Raw genomic sequence first — 12,122 nt, 5'->3', positions numbered from 1 at the left:
TTAATTACCCTTAATTGATAATCTAGATTAATTACCCTTAATTGATAATCTAGATTAATTACCCTTAATTGATAATCTAGATTAATTACCCTTAATTGGTAATCTAAATTAATTACCCTTAATTGGTAATCTAGATTAATTACCCTTAATTGATAATATTAATTACCCTTAATTGATAATCTAGATTAATTACTCTTAATTGGTAATCTAGATTAATTATCCTTAATTGGTTATTTAATTAGTAACCCTTAATTCGTTATCTAGTTTAATTACCTCTAATTGATAATTTATTTTAAGAACGTTTAATTGGTAAACTACTTAAATTACTTAAATTCGTAATCTAGTTTATTTATCTTTAATTGGGAGTCTAGTTTAATTATCTCTTATTGATAATCCAGAATAATTAGCAGGGAAAAGTTAAAATGTTTATTAAGCTAGTCTGAATTTGACTATATCCGCGACAATTTAGACCCGTGTGTTTTGAAGGCGTCGCTGTAGCGGCCGCGTCAACGTCACTTGCAGCAATATTAAAGCCGTCTTATCTCACTATCGATAGGCCATTCCAACCAAAAGGCATTAAGAAGAAACAATCGGATTATTATGAGGCAACTATACGTTAAAAAAGGCCAACATTGGTCTCGCTGATATTTCCTAATAAAACAGTGGATAAATGCTAAAATATCGCAGATTGGGGTAGTTTTTAAAATTTAAGTTAAACATACTTAAAATAAATTTTTCTTAATAACAAGAAAAATGATCCTAGATTATAGTTTAAAGTTTAATTTAAGACCGTTCCCAAAACTAACCAACGTATAGTTTTCCTAAATCACGAATAACCGATTTGTTTTTTTCGAAAAATTTCCCATGTTATTTCTATGGGAAAAATTTCTGTTTTGCATCAAAAGGTGTGATTAATTTTATGGAAATGAAAACCACCCTTAGCAACTTTATTTTTTATAAAATAAACTAATTTATGGATCTCTTTGAAATTTTAACCACATATTAAGGGCCCGAATTGTAGTTCTGTGGAATTTTTTCGAATGAATTAATACAATACAAAAAAAACTACATCCAAACAAAAAACCCTCCTTATACATTAAAAGCAGTATGAAGTCTTATCTAAGAGAGCTACCGCTCTCTCAGAATACCCACTCAACCCCCTTCAACTTCATACAAGAAACAAAAAAAAACGTAAACCTTCAAATGTTTCATTAAATAAAGATGATTTACTAAAAGAGATGTGCATGATTAACAGGTACCTAATTGTTATTTTAAATATATATTTCGTTGTGACAAGTTACTTTTTTTAGGGAATTAACTAAAACCCCATCAGAAAAATTTGCTGAATACGCTTCAGTCTTAATGCAGGACTCTCCTCAGAAAAACGAACAAAATGTGAACTACATATTATTCAATACATTAACGAACAAATAGATTCTGAATTAAATTCTGATTAAAATTTAATCACTGTATATTTGTGAAGATAAACATTTAGAAAATATACACCTATGCACATTATTTACACTAAAACATCAATTGTCTAATTTCTGTTTTTGTAATGTAATGGGCTGTGATATTCTTAGTAACTCCCATTGCCATTCGACTTCACCCTTCGGCGAATAAAAATAGTTGCAAAATGCATCTCTCGTATCTCTTGCTAACTGACACGAGTTTCGAGCAGCTGTAGCACGTTGTTTTAACAAAGCCCTTGATGGATCGTCTAATAATCTTTCCTCCCACTCTCCGATAATAAGGTTACCAAGAGAGTCTTTGTGGTCAGCAAAAGTATTCGGGCAATAGGTTTTGACTGGCCTATTTTCTTCTTACTTCAGGAGATAGTTGTGAAGAACACATGCAGCCTTTACTACTCGGTCTACATTTTCAGGTTTAAGTTGTAACGGTAACCGAAACACCCTCCACCTTGAGGCTAAAATGCCAAAAGCATTTTCGCTACACCGTCTGTAAAACGAATTTTCCTGTAGTGAAAAATATACCATTCGGAAACGTTACAAACCTTGCTCGACTAAGTCTGTAATTGAATACTCGTCGCTTGGGATTCAATTGCTTTGCGGAATAGGGTCTCATAAAATTGGGAAGCAACTGAAATGCTTCGTCTCCGACCAGCACATGGCCAACTTTTGTTTCCGTGCCTGGCAAAAAGCAATCCTTTTGAAATTCAACAGTCCCATTCTCCACAGCTTTGCCGAAGGCGGCTGACTTGAATATTCCTCCATCGGAACTGGATCCGTAGGCTCCAACATCCACAGTCAAGAATCGATATTTGGCGTCAACAATAGCCATTAATACTTTTGAATTAAAACCCCTACGTAAAAGTGATGAGTTGTAGCATAATATATAGTGTGAATGACAGCACTGCCCTGGCACTAACAATCCGGCAGACATTCCCACCAGGGGAGCAAAACAGAAGAAATTGTACGAAGTAAGCACTGGTGGGGAAGACCCGAATGGCTTAGAAAAGAGAAGACAAGTTGGTCACTCTGATAAGATGACGGATGAACAATAGAAAGTAATGGAAAATGAAAACAAGTAGTCCAATGTATCCAGGAAGATTTCGATAAAGGAATTTCCAACCTAATCGATTTAAGCAAATACTAATCCCTAAATAAGGTATTTAGAATTAGGGCTATCGTCAAGAGGTCCATTAATAAGATGAGGAAAGTTAAAACCGAAACCGGACCGATTACAGCAGAAGAAATGGGTCAAGTAGAAATAGAATGGATAAAGAGCGTGCAGAAGCAAGCTTTCAAGGCCGAAATTACCGATCTTATAACGGGAAGAAAATAGTGAAGTCAGATATTGCAAAGCTTAAGCCTATTTTGAACCAAGACGGACTTCTATGCGTCGGTGGACGTTTACACCAATCAAGATTGTCAGAAGAAGAGAAACATCCAATAATACTGAACAAAGGCCACAGACTATCGTTTTTGTTCATCAAACGTAGTCACTGGCAAGTTTACCACTCTGGGGTTCAAATTACCCTAACTCAGACCAGAGGCAGATTTTGGGTAATCACCGGAAGACAGATGACAATGAATATCATACGCAACTGCATGGTGTGCAGAAGATTTCAAGCCAAACCAGGGGAGGCACCCATGGCCCCCCTTCCCCAAGAAAGAATAGATGAAGCACCGCCATTTGAAGTCGTCGAAGTTGACTTCGCCGGACCACTGTATGTAAAGGTTGGAGAAAACGTGGAGAAATCATACATATGCCTCTTTACATGCGCGGTCACACGAGCAATTCATTTAGAGCTTGTACCACTCCTCAACACGTACGAATTCCTTCTAGCCCTGCGTAGAATGATCGCTCGCAGGGGTATTATCCATTCTGATAATGCCAAGACTTTCATCCGCGCTAACGAAGATTTGAAAGAAATTTGGTAGAAAATCAACAACGAGGAAGCCAAATCCTTCTACGGAGAAAAGGGAATCAGCTGGCGCTTCGTAGCTGATAGAGCTGCATGGTGGAGAGGATATAGCGGTTAGTGACAACTGTTAAAACGGCCCTACGCAAGGTACTTGGTCAAGCCACACTAACTTATCAAGAAATGGAGACTGTACTCCTCGAGACAGAGGCAATTATCAACTCACGTCCAATGACTTACGTGTTTAACAAGGTGCAGGTACCGACACCACTAACACCTGCACACTTTCTTACGGGAAAAAGAATCAAGTGCCTCCCACCTCAAAGAGTCAAAGAAGCCGAGTTACCAAACTCTCAACGCACGATGGCCCGAAGACAACGGTACCGAGAAACCGTACAATATCGCTTATGGAAACGATGGAAGCAAGAATACTTGATGGAATTGCGCAGTGCTCATCAAGTACTGTTAAACAAAAATGAGAATGCGCTAGAAGTAGGAGACGTGGTCGTTATTCACGAAGACCGAATGCAAAAAAATATGTGGCGCTTAGGCTTAATTACTGAAACAATGAAAGGCCGTGATGAATTAATAAGGTTATGTATGGTGCGTACGCCAAATGGAAACGAAATAAGACGTCCCATCTCATTTCTTTATAATCTGGAAATTAATTAGCTAGCTATACTTTGTCGCGTAAATCTATTTTCAATAATATTTGGAAATATTATTCGGTGGGGAGTGTTGAATTTAACGCGTCGGACTTTGAACTTTACCAACTTGTTTGAATTTATCTTTATTTAATTTCGTTAATTTTGTAATTTCTGATTGTTGTCTCTTTTTGTATAAATGTATTTAAATCTGTATTTGTATCCTTAAAAAATCAATGAAAGCTATCTGTAACTAATATTTGAAATCCTATACAAACCTCTATACTTTGTAATATCTGGTTACTTATGATAAAGGTAAAGTAGCGAATAACGCCCGCGTAAGCTGGGGTCAAAAATACGAAGAGGGAATGAGTCAGCGGTTTTCTTGAAACTTTTCATCCCGTACCGTGCTAGGGTTAACCCCTAAGGGGTTACACCCCATTCTTTATCTGTTCTCGCTCCCAGCTTACACCGAAAATTTACCTTACAAAAAACCAGTATTGACCGAGAGCTCCTGTAGTCGAGAACAAAATTCACAACCTCTTTGGTTAGGCCCCAAATGGGCAAATTCTTTAAACTTTTAGTCAGGCCTCAAATCGGCAAATTCCTTTAACTCAGCCAGCTCCAAATGAGCCAATTTAACTTTAACTTGTTCTTTAAATAAAGTGTTTGATTAATGTTTTATCCAAACGTCGTAATTAATTCTCTTAAAGTTTGGGGTGATTTTTCAGTCGGTCACCTCAATTAAAACTGTCTCTCCCACAAACGCGAAATATTCCAATTCGGCAAAACAAATCTTCAACAAGGTTACCACATCCATCAAGCGTTACATTCATATAATCACAACTTGCTCATATAACTTGTTAAAAGTGTGTCAATTATAGGCCTTTGAGTTAAAATTATAATGAATGTGGACTATTAGTAAAGAAAGTAATGTGTGCTGTCATTACTTTGATTGGAATATCACCGTTAACGGCTGTGCTATTTCTTGCGGAACAGGAAAATATGGTCTCGCCGATTTGGTCGCGGGACTATTTTGTCTCGTGATTTTTTGGTCTCGGAACTATTTGGTATCGTGATTATTTGGTATCGTGATTATTTGGTCTCGTGACTATTTGGTATAGTGATTATTTGGTCTCGGGACTAATTGGTATTGTGATTATTTGGTCTCGGGACTATTTGGTATAGTGATTATTTGGTCTCGGGACTAATTGGTATTGTGATTATTTGGTCTCGGGACTATTTGGTATCGTGATTATTTGGTCTCGGGACTATGTGGTATCGTGATTATTTGGTCTCTGGACGGTTTGGTATCGTGATTATTTGGTCTCTGGACTATTTCGTATCGTGATTATTTGGTCTCATGACTATTTCGTATCGTGATTATTTGGTCTCTGGACTATTTGGTATAGTGATTATTTGGTCTCGGGACTATTTGGTATCGTGATTATTTGGTCTCGGGACTATTTGGTATCGTGATTATTTGGTCTCGGGACTATTTGGTATCGTGATTATTTTGTCTCGGGACTATTTCGTATCGTGATTATTTGGTCTCGGGACTATTTGGTATCGTGATTATTTGGTCTCGGGACGGTTTGGTCTCGTGATTATTTGGTTATCTAATTAGGTGCCACCTTTTCCAAAACAATGGTTCCTATAATTCGTTACCACCTTTTCCAAAATATTCTCCTATTAATTAGTTGCCACCTTTTCCTAAATATTCTCCTATTAATTAACTGCCACCTTTTCCAAAATATTCTCCTTTTAATTAGCTACCACCTTTCCCAAAAACATTCTCCTACTTTTAAGTTCCCACCTTTTCCTAAATATTCTCCTTTTAATTAGCTACCACCTTTCCCAAAACATTCTCCTACTTATAAATTCCCACCTTTTCCAAAATATTCTCCTATTAATAAGCTGCCACTTTTTCCAAAATATTCTCCTTTTAATTTGCTGCCACATTTTCCAAAATATTTCTATTATTGCTTATAAATTGTTCGTGCTAAGAGGCGGGCTTTTAATACCTCCAAACAAGGTTGGGTTGGGTTAGGCTAGGTTTGGTTATTTTAAGTTTGCTTTGGTTTGAATGGATTGGGTTTGGTTAGGTTAGGTTAGCTTAAGTTTGCTTTGGTTTGAATGGGTTGGGTGTGTTTAAGTTAGGTTAGGTTTGGTTAGGTAAGGTAAGGTAAGGTTTGGTTAGGTTAGGTAAGGTTTGGTTTGGTTAGGTAAGGTTTGGTTTGGTTAGGTAAGGTTTGGTTTGGTTCGGTTAGATTTGGCTGGTTAAAAAAATGCTGAAGGGTGATACTTTTTTAAAAACGAGACTTTCGTGTTCAGAGACAAATTAGTCTCGAAACCAAATTGTACCGGGACCAATTTGTCTCGAGACCAAAGTGTCCCGAGACCCATTTGCCCCAAGACCCTATTGTCTCGAGACCCAGTTGCCCCAAGACCCTATTGTCTCGAGACCCAATTGCCCCAAGACCCTATTGTCTCGAGACCAAATTGTACCGGGACCAATTTGTCTCGAGACCAAAGTGTCCCGAGACCAATTTGTCTCGAGACCAAAGCGTCCCGAGATCCATTTGCCCCAAGACCCTATTGTCGCGAGACCCATTTGCTCCAAGACCTTATTGTCTCGAGACCCAGTTGTCCTGAGACTAATTTGTCCCAAGACCAAATCGGTGAGACCAAATTGTCGCGTACCGTATTTCTTGTGTTTAATAGTTTACAAGGTAAAACAAGACGGCCCAAGGGCTCGTACTAGTAGCCACATTGTACGAGTGAATAGCCCCTCTATATCCTACCCTAATGAGTGGATAACTCCTCTCTTCCTTACCTAATGAGTGAATAGCGCTATCTTTTACAATGCTAAAATGATTTACCGTACATAAAATCAGAGTGAATAGCCCCTCAACGCCCTACCCCAAACAGTGATAAAATTATTACCCGTATAAATTTACTTATGATATAATTTTAATATTCCGGCGAATCGAAGAACAGATGGTTTTAGTGATTATCCCCTCGATGAGTTTAAAATGACCAACTAATGAAAAATATCACCTTAACACAATTTATCCCTTTTCACTCTAAGTGCGCTATTTAACACGTGCGTTGTAAATTTACATTGCACTGTTATAGACAAATCGTAGTCCCCACCCTTTGGAAATCAAAAACCCCTTTTTCACTCCCTTTAGAAAGACGAACGATTAACAGTGCCAACATAAAGGCTTAAAAATAGTATATAATAGTAGCCACATATTTATCTATTTAATTTGATCATAAATAAAAAGAAAAGAAATATAAAGAACAAAAGACACCAATTCAGAAGTATCCGACCCCACAAATTAATAGGGCCCTACCTCATTCCCGACCCTTTAGATATATATTAAAGGATAAGAGCGACCCGGGTTCGAATCCCGCCTGCGACCAAGAAAAATTTTAATTAAAATAAAATCTCTAACCGAGCTCAGTTACCCCTATGGGTGGGTTGAGGTGCTATCGAATTCCATTTAAGCTAAAATCTAACGATAACGAAAGCGACAACCCTTACTACTACTACTACTACTACTACTACTACTAGAGCTACTACGGCTCGGATCAAACTAAGGGCCTATCGTATACTATGATGTGGCTAAAAAGATGGTACGTTGGTGAGTAAAATGTGTATATCTTCCTTAGTTAAATTTTGCATTCAATCTTGAGACACTTCTAGCTTAATTAAAGCAATTTACTTAAATCCAGGATCGGATGATAGTATTTTAAGGATGACGGCTTGATAGCCTGACCGCTCATATAAAGTTTCATCCTTCAGTATATCCACCTTGAAATAAGAACTCTGCAAGCAAAAATGTGTTAGTTTTATTTCTATAGTTTTAACCAATATCAAGATAATGAAAAATATCAAAGTTAATACAATATACGAACGTTAAAAATGGCCACTGAAAATGTAATATTATCCAACGCCCGCATTTCGCTGCAGTCATAAAACTCTCTGAATTTTCATAGTTCTCAACAGACGAAATTGTAGTGCTTTGTATTAGAAAAATACATGGTCGAATTATTTCACCATAGAAAATAATTTATTTTCTATGACTTCACAGTCACGGTAAGAATATCATTAACTCCCTCCATATTATAGGATTTGCTGCCTACTTTTATAAACTCGTCACATGAGGTCTTCTTTCACAAGAATTAATCCATCCTATTGTAATTGCGATTGTCTAGGAGTTTGGATGTTTGTTACTTAATACCGCTTAAACGGTGAAACGGATTTGGATGAAATTTTACATGCTGGTAGGAATCGTAGCAAAAACGCATAGAATAAACATTTATTCCGATAACATATTTCCGACGGTTAATTTCGAAGTTTTTGCGCCATTACGACAGTAATTCCTATTCATACTTTTAAGTTATTTAGATATTTTTTTCGTATTTTTAACATATAGGGTTGGTACCGGTAATTGTGAACGATTCTAAATGTGAACATCTTTTCTTTAAAATTTTGTAATTAATTTAGGGCGGCTCAATTTCCTTTTAAAAGGCCTCAATTTGTAGATTGAATAGCGAGGATTACGATAAAAATGGTCCGAATATTGTAGGAATACGTGGATGAAAGATACGGGCCAAAATACGCACCAACTCGGTCTGATCAACTTAAGTTGGGCCCAATTTTAGGTGTTTCTTAATACTGTACCATCGGGGAATAAGCTTTAATCCCACAATAACAAACTTTTAACCATTAGATAGATCACGTTTTTTGCTATAAATTTCATAATAAAATCTCTGGTTTCGGTTCGGTATTCGATTCAAAAATAGAGTTGGTAAAAACCAAGTAAAAATTGCAAATGTGAACACGACGTTTCAAGGTTAATTCGAATCCTTTTTAAGCTATTTTACTAAAAGATTAAACGTAACAGTGGTGTAAACAAGCTACGTTCGGATAATATTAACTTTAAAATACATGATTGACCCAAAAAAGACTCAAATTTCGCGCCATTAGTAAATTTATCAATTTAGCGGTAAGAGGGCGGTAGCTACCACTAATTATTGGGAGGGAAAGCGAGAAAACGAGACAGCTGTTATGCGAGGTATCGAAATAAATAGGACTTCTCAACAAATTGTTGAACATTTGGACTCGGGTATTGTTTTAACTATATTATCCTATCATCCTATTATCACTTATCACATCTGCGTAAACTTTAATCTAGGTGCAAGAATTTAGGCCCTAAGTAATGGTACCTCCTTCAGGTTTGCCACGGAATTTTCAGAACCAAATTCCCTGACTTTTCCAGGTTTTCCCTGACCTTTTTCTCGGATTTTCTCTGACCTTTTTCTCAGATTTTCCCTGACCTTTTTCTTAGATTTTCCCTGACCTTTTAGGCCGAAAGTGTGAATGTTTACAGCACGTTTTAAATAAACTCTCTACATTAAGTTTTCCCATGTATTTGTTGCACCAAAACAAATAAGAAACATTTTAACTATAAATAACAGTCTAAGAGATTTTTAGAGAGTATTTACTTTACAAAACAATTCTAGACATTTTTAAGGATTAATCTAGAGTTTTCTGTGTTGAGAGAGCATGAGGAGAAACTTTCATTACTCATTCAATAAAGACTTATTCTCAGAAGTTTAAGCCCACTAAAATAAAATTCGCTGACTTTTCCCTGACTTTGCTGAAATTTTTAAAATTCCCTGACTTTTCCCAAGCCTTTTAGGCCCATTTTTAAATTCCCTGACTTTTCCAGATTTTCCAGGATTTCCAGGTACTGTGGCAATCCTGTCCTTTCCTATGGCCTTTTTTATTCCTCCCACTTGATTATCATTGTTGTTCACATTTGGGTCCAGTGTTCAGTCACTATCTCCTTCAGTATTTAGGGTCAGGGTGTTTACATTTACCAGCGATTGTTCACATTTGGGGCCTCTAAGGGGATTGAGAAATAGGATATTGTGCAAAATTTAAGAGAGTTAAAAAGCTGAAAACAGCGAATATTGTCTAAAGAATCATATTTCATATCCTGAAAGTTTCTGGTGTCTAACGTTAGCTCCACGGAAGTTATTCAAAGATTTGCAAAAAGTGTTCACAATTACCAGTACCAACCCTATAGTAACTTCCTCAATCGGTTAGTTTTAAACTTAACTAAACTACATCATTATTTGTAAAGTTGTCATAAACTATAGTATAATATTAATTAAATTAAAGTAAAGTATAATATTAATAAAATTAAAGTATAACATTAAATAAATTAAAGTATAATATTAATTAATCTACAGTAAATTCCTCAATTAACTTACTTGAATCGTCATTATTTATAATTATCATTGATCTCACTCGTGAATATATATTTATATTAATCTTATTTTAATTACAGAATAATATATATTGTAACTTTCTCAATCGGTTAATTTTAAACTTAATTAAACTACATCATTATTTATATAGATATCATTAATCCAGGGATAGATAGACTTTTTTAAGACGGAATAAACAATGTTTGGCCTTTACTTCAGTCCGACTCATAGACGAGTATATAGTCGCTTCCTTCAACACGTAACCAAAAAATTAAATTTTCTTATTGGCTCACAAAAACTACGTATTGGTGACGTTGCTGACAAGGAGGGCCAAAAATACGTAATTCCTGTTTACCTCTGTCGCCATGACTACGACCCCTCTTGCGTTGTACCATAGCCCACTCGATCACGCGCGTCACGACGCAAGCTGCTCGCGCTAGAGCTAGTACAGATAAGCGTCTTCACAGGGGTTCAAAATGGAGCCGTCTAAATGCGAGGGTCCGGTAATTATTCGGGAATTGTTTTTAATTGCAATTAAGAAGGTAGTTAGTAAATTTGGTGCCGGTGTTTTGGATTTGGAGTACATCTGTAAGGGTGAAAAGTGTTCGCTAATTCTTTCTTAAGCCAATCATGTCTATTATCCTCATGATTTTGTAAACGAATTTGATGAAGTTAACCAAGCCTTAGTGAATGGGCAGGAGTTTTGTGAGCTTAGTGTTTGGTTAAAACCTGTTCGTGCTGTAATATCTATGAAGACTTTTACTCAATTTTCTTGGGTCTTCCCCGTTTTTTTTCACTTGCAAGCCCTATGTCTTGCGTAACTTCCATTTTTAAACAATGTTATTTCAAAAATTACAATCCGAGCCCATTCCAACTTGGCAGACGAAGGGGCAGACGACGTTTATTTGACCCGGATATACATACAATGCCATAACAAAAATAAGACCCGCCTCTTCTTTCATACCCCTCCGTCACGGGTAAGGGGGTCGTGGACTTGGACGCGCACCCGAATAGCCCTGTTACCCATTCCGTCTTAAAAAAGTCTATCTATCCCTGATTAATCTCACTTCTGAACGTGGACTGCTCGCTTAAGCAGACGAGTTTTCAAGAGACGATATCATTGGTTAATTCATGGTGAACTTTGCCCGCTAATTCGTTTCTCTCTACATTCAAGACTGATAAGGTTTTAGGAAAAGAACTCTAAGCTTCAGACGTGACTTTGAGGCCGACTTAACGTCATATTAACGTAGCAGTGGGCGATTATTTAATTTCTCTCTCTTAGCGCGAAACGCGTCTAGACTCGAGATGGATTTGTCTCTCCTAGCTCTTATCTTATAAAAGCAATGGGCTATATAAGAATTCGGTGGCGCAGTCGTAGCGTGCCGGTTTTCTGAACCGTAGCGTTCCATATGAAACATCTAGCTAACGTAGATAGATAGTAACTTTAAACACTAAATCTTATGCATTGTTACCAGCACCCCCGATATCAATAGGTACCCTTAATTCGGCCCGTGATCAGCAAGATTTAAGTTCTGCATTTAAGGAATGTACTATGACACCATTACAAATCCAGGAACTTGAGGCCTTATTAACAAAATTTCCTGCGATAACAGCCTCTAAGCCAGGTCGTACACATATGACTACACACAAAATAGATACAAGAGATAGTGAGCCTATTAGAACATTTGCCTATCGTTGTTATCGTTGTACTGAAGCAAAAAGAGCAATCACAAAGGAACATATAGACAAAATGTTAAAGGCGGGACAAATACGTCCTTCCCGAAGCCCATGGTCCTCAGGAATAT

The 12,122-nt window shown here is 36.8% G+C and overlaps 1 protein-coding gene across 1 annotated transcript; it reads left to right on the top strand.

Moving 5' to 3' along the window:
- Positions 1-2,735: 2,735 nt before the first annotated feature.
- On the top strand, positions 2,736-3,404 carry LOC149622692 (uncharacterized). The gene has a single exon (XM_089853587.1). The coding sequence runs from the start codon at positions 2,736-2,738 to the stop codon at positions 3,402-3,404; it is 669 nt and encodes a 222-aa protein (XP_089709713.1).
- Positions 3,405-12,122: the final 8,718 nt, after the last annotated feature.

Source organism: Phalangium opilio, unplaced genomic scaffold (genome assembly GCF_054372755.1).
Source record: "Phalangium opilio isolate 3A_F unplaced genomic scaffold, DU_Popi_V2 ptg000194l_1, whole genome shotgun sequence".
NCBI classification, from domain to species: Eukaryota; Metazoa; Arthropoda; class Arachnida; order Opiliones; family Phalangiidae; genus Phalangium; species Phalangium opilio.
The sequence above is the reverse complement of the archived record's forward strand: the minus strand, read 5'-3'. Positions and strand labels throughout refer to the sequence as shown.